We start from the raw sequence: 11,422 nt of genomic DNA, 5'->3' as shown, positions 1-11,422 counted from the left end.
AGGGCAGTGCCGGCTACACAAAGATAGGGAGACACCATGTACATTTGGACAACAAGGAGTCTGGTGGCACCTTAAAGACTCTGAAGAAGTGAGGTTTTTACCCACAAAAGCTTATGCTCAAATAAATTTCTTAGTCTTTAAGATGCCACCAGACTCCTTGTTGTTTTTGTGGATACAGATTAACACGGCTACCACTGAGAAACTCCTTCCCTACCCAGGGAAACGCCAGGAGCCTTGACACCCAAGCTCTCCCCGTGCTAGCCCCTCAGGCCCCCATCCTTCCCAGCACTGGGAACAGAATTGAGGAGTCCCCACTCCTCCGCCCTGAGATGAGGCTAGCACAGGGTCAGGACCACTGAGCAGTGGCCACCCCAGCCTATGCGGGCAGGGCAGCTGTGCCTGCTGCCAGTGGCTGCCCGCAGCAGGACGACCAGGAGATCCACCTCGCAAGATTGGTTTATTTTCTTTTAAAAAAAATTTAAAAAAAGAAAAAAGACGCAGCAGAGCGCAGGCCAATCCCCCTCCCAAGCCCTCGGGCAGCGTGCAGTTCTTGGATGGTCTCACTACCTGGTTCTTTTCCTCGTCGGATTTATTTTAAACACATCACGATGTGTAGGAATCTCTAAATATACCGCAAATATAAACAAAAAAAGAGGAAAATATATATATATATATATATATGTATCTATAGAACAGTAGTCTAAACCATAAAGTGCACAGCCATGGCTTTACACAATTCTACTCAGTGAGGGGCGGCAGGGGGTTACCCCCATACCCCGTGGGGGGAGACCTCCACCCAGGCCCTCCCCCACCCACCTCACCCTCCAGATCCCAAATTAAAAAAAACAGAGGTGGTGTCTTGATTGGCAAAGAGTCGATGCAGAGGAGGGCTGGCTTGGGCGCAGCTGGAGAGAGATGGGGGGGAGGTCGAAGGCCCCTGCCAGCTTCGGGGGTCCGGCGCCGCTGAGAGGGGGGATTGGGAGGGGGAAGGAGAGGGTGGTTCTGTTTTCCTCCAGGGTTTCTCTTTTTGGATTGCAAGCTTAGTCCGCTACCGGGAGACACGGCGCTGGGGCGAGGATGGCGGGACGTAGGCTGGCCCAGGCTCCAAGACAGGCTCTGGGGAAGAGGGGAGAGGAGACAAGACGCTGTTAGAGGCGGATGGGGCCTGGGCAGCAGGCTGGTGGCACAGGCCTGATTTTCCCCCAGAGCAGCTCTGGCCTGGTTCCAAGCCTGGGGCGAATGGCACCGCTGGTGACTGGAGACTCCAGCTGACTACAGTGGGGAGCATGGTGGGGGTCACACACACACACACACACACAGGGGTAAAGTGTCAGGCTAAGTCAGCGGCCACCCTGAGGCCTGGGCAGTGGGTGGGATCTCAGCCTAACGCTCTGCCATAACCCTGGGCAGGGCAGGCGAGAGAGGGAGGAAGGGGCTTGGGTGGGAATTCCCAACAGCCCTGCAGCCCCCACTTTGTCCAGCGTGTCTTGGCATGGGCAAAGCCCAGCTGTTAACACACAGGCACCACTGAGCCTCCAAGGGAACAGGGACACTGCAAAGAAAAACAGGTGGGGCTGAGTCTCCGGCTCAGGCCAGGTAGATGTCTGGGCTGAAAGCCAGTGAGGGGCCAGGATCCGAGAGTCCCACTGTCTACACTGCAGTTGTAACCCCGCAGCCCCTGCCTGAGCCAGCTGACCTGGGCTCTGATTCGGTGTGCAGTGCAGAGGTACCCCTAGAGACTCCTTCCAGAGGCCAGCTCTCACTAAGACTCCCCTGCAGCACCAAGCATAAGCCCCACGCAGAGCCCCAGGGGCAAGGGGTGATCAGGAGACCACAGCTAGGGCAGCCCCCTCCAGGCCAGGACAGGAGCCCCTGCCCCCAGCCCTATAAAATAACCTGCACTTCCATCGCACCTTTCAGCCATCAGTTTCTCCCAGTGCTTCGAGGAGGTCAGTCTCACTAACCCCTCTGTGGACAATGAGGCACAGGAAGGGAAAGTGACATGCCCAGGGTCACCCAGCAGGCCAGTGCCCAAGTCGGGACTAGAACCCAGGCACCCTGACTCTGTGGCATGACCATAGGCAAGGCCCATTGTGGCTCTATAAAACAGGGCTAGCAGGGCGTTCTGCCTCACAGCTAGGGGGTTAAATTGGGAAGGGGGCGGGAACTTATGACCCAGATTTAGGTTTTGTTAAAAGACTATGAACACCCCAGTCCTGAGAAACGTCCCTGTTCAAACCATCAGCTGAAGACTCCCTTCCACCCAGCCATGACCCGCCCCCCCAGCGCCAGCCACGACCCTCCCCGAGCAGCGTCAGCCTGCAGGAGAACCAGAGCAAGGCAGGGAAGGAGTCTGACCGTGTGGTTAAGGAGCCCTTGGTTCGATTCTGCCCCCAACTCTCCATGTGACCATGGGCACGTCTCTGGCCTCAGCTGTATAATGGGCATAACCAACCTTCCTTCCTCCCATTAGCTGCCTTGTCTATGGAGATTGTAGGCAGGGCAGGGCCAGTGTCTGGCACCCTGGGAGCCCCCATCTCGGAAGGGGCACTTAGGCCCTCTCGTCCACAATCACACTGCTCTAGTCTCCTTCTCCAGCATGGGCAGCAAGAAAACAAGTTCAAAAAGCTCCATTAAAGGCAAGGAACAGATGAGGTTGGTTTGTTTTGGTTTTTTAATGTTTCAAGGTGTAAACCAAAGGGGAAGGACAGCAGCAGCCACACAGGAGTGTCCCTTTGATTAGCCCTGGGGAATTATGCTTTGAGATTTGACTACAAGGCACCAACCAGACTGAAGGGTCAATCCTCAGCAAGGGGCTGGAGGGAGGGAACAGCTCCAGCACTACAGAGCTGGGCAGGAGGGAGAGGAAAACCAGCTGAGGTTTCTCCCCCCAGTGCTAATTCCCCCCCCACCGCCCCAGGTGACTCACTCCCAGCCATGAATTAAACATTAAAGTCACCACATGGGCCTCATACGTCAGCCTGCCAGCTGAAGGGGGAGGAACGGGCTTTTATTCCTGGCTTGCCCCCGAAAGCTGGTTGGGAGCCAGATACCAGCACGCTGGCCCCATGGAGCGCGTGTGATGAGCGAGCAGGGACCAGGGATGAGTCAGCGCTGCCTGTGCTTGTGAATTGGAGCGGCAGCAGAGCCGCTGGAGGGGGTGGAGGGTAGGCTCGGCTCTGCGAGCACTACAGCCAGGAAGCAAGGGCCACGTACGTCAGCCAGCTGACATGGGCAGGGGATTGGCATGGCTGCTGGCCCACGTGCCCACCGCCTGGGATTTGGAGCTACAAACCCTGGTGCTAAAGCCGCTTTCCCAAAGACAACATGCCCCGGCTGTTTTCAGGGGAGAACCAGCTCACCTGTCTTAAGCAACTCTTGCCCCACTTCTGCCCTTGACCCCTTCAAACTGCCTCAAATCATATTCAGGAGTGTGAGAGCATGTGTTAATGGGAGCTGGCCCTGGGGTGGGGGTTTAGCATGGTGGGTCCTTAACCTGAGCCCAGGGGGGAGGCATGGGGTGAATTTTGGGCTTATGCCAGCGGCTCTGGCCTGGCGTCTCAGCCGTACGGCAAGGCTTCTTTTGACGCATCAACTCTGCCGAAGCGTCCCTGTGGAACAGAGGCAAGGCCGGGGGGGGGGTGAGGGCTGGGGGTCAGCGCAACGCCCACTCCCTCCCCACAGCCATACTGCAGCCCCTCTCGGCTCATCCAGACGCTGCTGCGGAATGTGCATTTGGCAAGGTTTCCAAAGGGCAGCTCAGCACTCAAGGCCCATGGAAAGCCGAGGGGAGTTGGGGGCCTGGGGGGCCACATGTCTGTGGTATTCTTCCCCGGTACCCTTCTGCAGCCGGTGGTGGGGCTGCAGAAAGCAGGGGATCCATCACCCACCTTGCCTGAGCAGAAGAGCAGCTGGGGGCTGGAGCCCTGAGCCAGGACTCAGCTGGGCCCCCTTGCTACCACCCACAGGGGGACTGACTTAACCCCTTCCTGGAAGGCAACAGGCAGACTCAGCCCATTCTCCCTGCATCCTGAGGACACTGCCCATATGCCAGGGCTACACAGGGCGTGGGGACAGTGGAAGTTCTCTGGGGGCAGATATGATGGGCCTTTCACTGCCCCCCAGGGTTTCCTGTGCCCCTCGGGCTGGGTGCAGCCCAATCGCCGCTCTGCGGTTGACTTCCATTCACCCTGGGCCTGCTAACCGGAGGCAGCTGAACTGGCCACTTCCGCAGGGAGCGGGGTGGTGGTGGTAGCAGCAGGGGGGCGTGCACGCATGTGGATGGGTTCGGGTCACAGGAGCCTGCGAGGGCATTTTGCTTGAGTCTGACCCACTGCCCCAGCCCAGGAGGTAGCAGGTCAGGGAGGCTGGAGCAAATGGAGGCAGGTTCTCAGACCTGGTTCCATCACTGTGGGACCTGGGTGCCGACAGGGAGAGCAGAATGGCACCATCCCTGCCCCCCAAGGGCAACAGAGGCTGCCCTTCCCGTTGGCTTCCAACAGTTGCGACCAGCCCTGCGAAGGGCAGAGACCCCAGCGCCCTGGGCTGTTGGGACACAGCTGAAGTGGCGGGGCTGGGATGCCCCTGCGTGGGGTGCTGCTTTCCTCAGAGTTTGGCCACGGCAGATGGAGACACCTGCATGGAGGGGGCCCCCCCACATCATCAGGGGAGGAAGCAAAGCAGCCAGCTCCCTCCTCCCAACCAGGAGCTGCACTGCTCTTAACCCCCAGCAGGCTTGGCAAGGGGACAAGGGGGAGGCTGCGGGGGTTTGCTGGTCATGCCCCATTGCCTGTGGGCGGCGCAGGATGCGTACCTGCGAAGAGCGTGCGCACATCGGGCTCACTGCTGCTTGCAGGTGGAGAGCTTGCGGATCTTGCTGCTGGCAGAGCAGGCCTTGCGTGAGGGGTTGGACGAGGCGCTCGCCCGCCGCTCCGCTTTCGATTTGGTGCTCAGCTGTCCCGGCTCCGTCCCATTCATGCACACCGGCTTGGGGAGCCCTTTGCTGCGGTTCTGGCCATTTGGCGCTGCCTCCTCGTCAGGCACCTGTCCTGGAAAGGAAGCAGGAACCAGGGTTAGGCAGGTGGGAGAGGCGGAGAGGCAGCATGCTCTGGTGGATTATAGTTGAACACCCGTTCTGCTGTACTTCTGGACAGATGTTGCTTGCTACGTGCTCTAGGATCCATACGCTCACTGGGATTACTCGACATTTGCTGTTCCTCATGGGGACGGAGGGTAGGGTTAGTGGCTTGAGTCATTAGAGCAAGGGATTCCCAAGACACAGCTGTTTGCAAAACTCACACTGTGTTCTCACTTTTTTTGCACGCACCTGGAGCTCAACCGGTGCCTCTAACCCTCACAAGAGCGGCCACACTGGGTCAGCCCAAAGGTCCATCTAGCCCAGCATCCCTTCTTTTAACAGTGTACAATGCCAGGTGCTCCAGAGGGAATGAACAGGTAATCATCAAATGATCCACGTGGGATTTCTTTGAGCCCGGTCCTGGTCCACACTGCCCCCTTGGGGCAGGAACACTACAAACTTTCCCCTGAATAATCGTTGTAACTCCAGGTTGGCACAAGCTGAACCAAGGTGCTAAGAGAGAAACGCGTGTGTATAGCAAGGCTCAGGCTGTTATCAGCTGGAGGGGTTCCCGGGAGTCTGGTATCACTGAACCTGGATGGCTCAGGGTGACCTGCTGTGGCTGCTGAACCTGGGTTATGCCCATTCCCTGCCCTCACCAGTGTTCACGTTCCTCACATCCTGCAGAGGCTCCCTTCGGAAGCTCCGCCCTGAGAGCAGCATTTCAGAGTTAGGAACGTCCCTTCCCTGTGTGCTCCCTGAGAGGAGCCGAACCCCACATCCCAGAAGAGTACGAGGCACAAGCAGGCAGCCGTACCTTGCTGCAGGAGACAGGTGGGTTGATGCACTGACAGCTCTTGCAGCGGGTTCCTTCATCTAAAGTGAGCGCCGCTAACAGGACATCTGGGACTCTGGGAGGGAAGCTGCTGGCTCCCCATCCGGAAAGGGGGCTGAACAACCCAGATCAGGAGAGGGGCGCAGGGGGAAAACGAGTTTACACCAAGCAGCAGGAGAGACAGCACTAACTCGAAGCAGGAGCTACTTCAGTAAGGATGCAATTCACCCCCACGCAGAGGCCTCTGTGCCACTTATGACCCAAGGGGGTGGGGGGTAGGCCTGGTGCTGGCCATTCTGCATGGCAGTGAACTGCACCCCAGCTGCCCTAGAGAACCCCATGCATGGATCACGTCCCCCAGTGCCGAGCGACCCAGCGGCAGCTCAGAGGAGTGACTCAGCTCTGCAGAGAAACCATTTCCAGTGGAATCAATTTCACAGCCTGGTCACATTCTGGCTCAGGTAACGTGTGTTTGGCAGGGACCTGGAGGAGTGACATTAAACGAGAATGGCAAACACCCACCCAGCTCAGTGGGGTCCCAGGCACTGAAGAGCGCACAATGCATGTTGGCTTAGCCTGCCCTGCTGCTCAAGCTACCCCCATCAGATGTAGGGCTCGCGAGGAGAGGAGTTGTCACATTGCTTGTCTCTCCCCCTCCCTGCCTCGCCACTAGACCCATCCAAGGTAATTTCCATCTCGCAGAAACGTCACGCTCCAGTGCCCTTCAGTTATGACTCAGAGGCTTGAGTGGAAGCAAAGGCTGTGAGGCAATTATGTATAATTTTCTTTAAAAGGATGCGCAGATCCTTTCCCCACCAAGGCCGTGTCACGTCATCACTGTGCGTGTGCCAACCATCACCCCATCTCTGCTGAGCCCCCCGGTAGGGAGGAGAGTGATACATGGTGGTGGTGGTGGATGTCGTTTCCTTAGGTGGGGATGGGGTGGGGGGGTGGGGAGAGTTTCAAGGGCCACCGGGTTCATCTGGAATGGCTTCGACTGTCTCCAACAGGGGGCGATGCACCACAAACCCCAGTCACTGCACGCACACCCCTTCCAGAAGGGGTGGCCCTGTCCTCACCTGGCTATAGCTCCTTCCGAGGCTTCATGTCCCCTCATTGGGACAGGCTGGACAGCTCGGGGATTTTACTACCCTGAGCACATGGCTCCCACCAGCAAAGCGTCAAAGCCCCAGAGAGAAGGGCTGCCTGAGGGCAGCACAGTGTATCCTGCCACACCTGGTCATGTTTCCAGCCTCTGCCAACCCCAGATTTCCCACAGGGCAGCATATTACCTCATAGGTCTCCACAGCAGATCGTCTCTACCTCCATCAGGTCCGCAAACCGCCCCCCACCCTCGGCCTCACTCTGATCTCCCCTGCCTGCCCCCCATTACTGCACAGGCTTTAACATGCATCCCAGTGCTAGGCATTTCAAATCCTTGTGGCAGTTGGAAAAAAGTCATTTAGAAAAGCTGGAAATGCACAAGTCCATGGGGCTAGATCTAATGCATCCGAGGGTGCTGAGGGAGTTGGCTGACGTGATTGTAGAGCCATTGGCCATTATCTTTGAAAACTTGTGGCGATTGGAAAAAGGCAAATATAGGGCCCATCTTTAGAAAACGGAAGGAGAATCCGAGGAACTAGAGACTGGTCAGCCCCACCACAGTCCCGGGAAAAATCATGGAGCAGGTCCTCAAGGAATCCATTTTGAAGCACTTGGAAGAGAGAAAAGTGATCAGGAACAGTCAACATGGATTCACCAAGGGCAAGTCATGACTGCCCAACCTGATTGCCTTCTGTGGAGATAACTGGCTCTGTGGATATGGGGAAAGTGGTGGACGTGATATAGCGTGACTTTAGCGAAGCTTTTGATATGGTCTCCCACAGTATTCTTGCCAGCAAGTTAAAGAAGTATGGGCTGGATGAATGGACTATAAGGTGGATAGAAAGTTGGCTAGATTGTCGGGCTCAAGGGGTAGTGATCAATGGCTCCATGTCTAGTTGGCACTGGTATCAAGCGGAGTGCCCACGGGTCGGTCCTGGGGCTGTTTTTTTTTCAACATCTTCATTTAAGATCTGGATGATGGGATGGATTGCACCCTCAGCAAGTTTGCGGATAATACTAAGCTGGTGGTGGGGGAGGTAGATATGCGGGAGGGTAGGGATAGGGTCCAGAGTGACCTAGACTGGAGGATTGGAGGTTCAGGCTAAAAGAAATCTGATGAAGTTCAACAAGGACAAGTGCAGAATCCTGCACTTAGAATGGAAGAATCCCATCCACTGCTACAGGCTGGGAACCGACTGACTAAGCGAAAGTTCTGCAGAAAAGGGCCTGGGGATTACAGTGGATGAGAAGCTGGATATGAGTCAGCAGTGTGCCCTTGTTGCCAAGAAGGCTAACGGCATATCAGGCTGCATTAGTAGGAGCACTGACAGCAGATTGAGGGAAGTGATTTCCCCCCTCTATTTGGCGAGGCCACATATACTGGTGAAGCCACATCTGGAGTATTGCATCCAGTTTTGGGCCCTCCACTCCAGGAAGGATGTGGACAAATTGGTCAGAGTCCAGCAGAGGGCAACAAAAATGATCAGGGGGCTGGGGCACATGACTTATGAGGAGAGGTTGAGGGAACTGGGTTTGTTTAGTCTGCAGAAGAGAAGAGTGAGGGGGGATTTGATAGCAGCCTTCAACTACCTGAAAGGGGGTTCCAAAGAGGATAGATCTAGGCTGTTCCCAGTGGTACTAGATGACAGAACAAGGAGCCGTGGTCTCAGGTTGCAGTGCAGGAGGTCTAGGTTGGATATTAGGAAAAACTATTTCACTAGGAGGATGGTGAAGCACTGGAATGGGTTCCCTGGGGAGGTGGTGGAATCTCCATCCTTAGAGGTTTTTAAGGCCGAGCTTGACAAAGCAATGGCTGGGATGATTTAGTTGGGGTTGGTTCTGCTTTGAGCAGGGGGTTGGACTAGATGACCTCCTGAGGTCTCTTCCAACCCTAATCTTCTATGATCTCAGAGAATTCATTGGTAGCAATAAGCCATGAAGGAGGGGAGGGGATGCTGTGCTCTAACACACACAACACAATGCGTTCCCTGCCACGTAAGGGAACGCATCCAGCCTGCCTTCCCCCAACCCCGGCATTTGCCTTTCACTGGCACAGCATTGGGGCAGGGGGTGCCCACATGGCAAGGGATGGCAGAACCCACGCAGAGGCTCTGACAAAGGAGAGGGAATGTGATAGCATACAAAAGCATGCCATGATCCAAGAGCTGGAAGCAGAAGCTAGCTAAATTCAGGCTAGAAATTAAGTGCATGTTAACAGTGGGGGTATTATCCCCAGAATATCTGATATGGGAAACATGGCAGATTTGCCATCCCTTGAAACCTTAAATCAAGATTGGATGTTTCTTTCTAAGAGACACACTTTGAGCTCAGCCCTGGGATATGGGGCTGAGGCAGGAATGACGGAGTGAAGGGTCCCTGGGCTCTGTTCACCGGAGACCAGACGAGAATAGCATCATGGCCTTACAAATCTACGGCTGTCAGAAGCAGGTTTAGCTCCTTGCTCTCAGAGCCAAAATAGCAGTTGCCAGAGAGTGTGATGTGGAAACCATGGCCCATGGCTCTAGAAGGGATGTAAAGCAGGGAGGGCCCCGGTCCTGCAGTCACACTAGCATGCCCTCCAGGGGTGTGGACTAGTCCCTTTGTTTTCTCTGCAGAGGGAGCACAGAGTGGGTAACACCATTCAGAGCAAAATAGTTTTCACTCTTCCTCCTGCTGCAGTTCATTCGCTTGATTTTTTTTAGCAAGACAAATACCCTAGAGCAGGGCCAGTCAGGAGGTCACAACCACTCTCCCTTTTCCTCATATAGTTGAATGGGGTGGAGGCTCCTGGCTAGATCTCAGCTACATGATGATTGGGGGGGGGGGGGGGCGGCGGATGTCCTGCTATGAAAGATTGAGACCCATTTAAGACTGAAGATTGGTGCCGGGGGGGGGGGGGGGGGAATTTCCTAACCTCGGGATGATTTCAGGACAAAACATTTGCCCATTGCCTGTCTGAAGGGGTCCTTCCCGCACCAGTTTCACATCCAAGGCCATTGTCCCAATGCCCCGTCTTACCTGCTGGAGAACATGGCAGGCAGTTAGTTTTGTTTTGCATTCAGATTCTGGGCTGGCTGTGGGATCCGTCTTTCAGGCCCAGGTTGACATTTTTAGGGGTAATTCACTAGTTTTGGGTGCCCAACTTGACAGTCATGGGGGCCCAGCGCGGGGACTCCAGCTATCAGCTCAGCACCCTGCGACAATCAAGCCCCAAGAGGTTCAGGGTGACCACCCAACCCGAGAGGAGAATTTTGGATCACATTGGTTTAAGCGCCTTGCATAAGAGCACACAGGGCAGACCGTGAAACCCAGCTGTCCTAGGCCACGGTCCAAAGCAGCATGTGATTCTGGAAGCCCCAGCCTGACGCATAACAAAGTGCTGGGCACCATCCTCTGGCAGAGGAGGCCCCTTTATAAAGCTGTCCTGGTGGGACCCCCCAAAAATCAATAGGCTTAGCCCACTGCGCCAGACAGCACACCCCAGCCACACCTCCCCACGGAGAGGATTCAGGGGTTTCTCTCACTTCTCGCCAAACCCCAATTACGTGGCTGCAGCACCTCAAATAACCCCGCTCAAATCGGAGCTGAGCATTTAAAGCTCCCCTCTTCCCTGCTCATCTGAACGCGAGCCAAATCAATTAACGCTTCCAACTGGGGGAAAAAAAATCCGACTCATTCATCTGTCTTTTGTGCAACGGCTCCCTGCCCCCCCAAAAGGAGAATTCCAGAAAGCTTCTCTGGATTTTGGGGGGGGAAGGAGGGGGCAGGAGACACGAACATCCCACAAAGCTAATTTTATCTCCTTTCTCAATCGCTGAGCGTCAGCAGCTCTCAATGAAACTAAAAATTTAACACTTGATGGAGTTCGGCATCTTTCCGCCCACACGGAAGCCTGTGACCCACTGTGCTGCGGCCGTTAGAACAAGCATTATTCTGCCTTCCCATTATCAGCAAAGCGGCGGTACAAAAAAAGAGGGACAACAGCCACTGAGAGCGTGCGTGTTTGTCCTTGCCACCACTCAGGCTTGCCAATCATGCGGTCCAGCTCACAGACACAGAGCAGGTTCAAATGAAAACGCCTCTTTCGCAAAGTGCTTTTGAACCGACTGCACGCACAAACACAAAGGATAGAAATACACTTTTGCAAACACTTGACACTTATTTTTAGACTCTCGTCTAGGCTTCGTTTTCCAATCCCTTCCTGGATGTCAGGGAGCGAAAACAAAAACAAACAAATACAGCAGCCATTTGTGTCTGCATGAACCTGCGGATTGCGGTTCAGGCTGAAGAGGGTTAACAATGGGGGATGGACGAGACAGGGCGCATCCCTTTTAACCTGAAGTTTTGAGACAAAGCCAGCAAGCAGGATCCCTAACCTCACTTAATGTCACCCTTGGAGTTGAAAA

At 55.3% G+C, this 11,422-nt stretch overlaps 1 protein-coding gene across 2 annotated transcripts in view; it reads right to left on the bottom strand.

The window, feature by feature from the left end:
- Positions 1 to 438: 438 nt before the first annotated feature.
- The window catches only part of STK11 (serine/threonine kinase 11), a 73,441-nt gene continuing 62,457 nt past the window's right edge, over positions 439 to 11,422 (bottom strand). The window contains exons 9-10 of one of the 2 annotated variants that reach the window (XM_077841898.1): positions 4,814 to 5,048; positions 439 to 1,116 (exon numbers count right to left, since the gene is read on the bottom strand). In XM_077841898.1, the coding sequence (XP_077698024.1) occupies positions 4,840 to 5,048 (209 nt within the window). In that variant the 3' untranslated portion in view covers positions 439 to 1,116; positions 4,814 to 4,839. Of the gene's footprint in view, positions 1,117 to 4,813; positions 5,049 to 11,422 lie in introns of those variants that run through there. The other variant, XR_013348734.1, reaches the window with a different exon arrangement.

The sequence above is a fragment of the Eretmochelys imbricata genome, chromosome 25 (assembly GCF_965152235.1).
Source record: "Eretmochelys imbricata isolate rEreImb1 chromosome 25, rEreImb1.hap1, whole genome shotgun sequence".
Taxonomy (NCBI): Eukaryota; Metazoa; Chordata; order Testudines; family Cheloniidae; genus Eretmochelys; species Eretmochelys imbricata.
The sequence above is the reverse complement of the archived record's forward strand: the minus strand, read 5'-3'. Positions and strand labels throughout refer to the sequence as shown.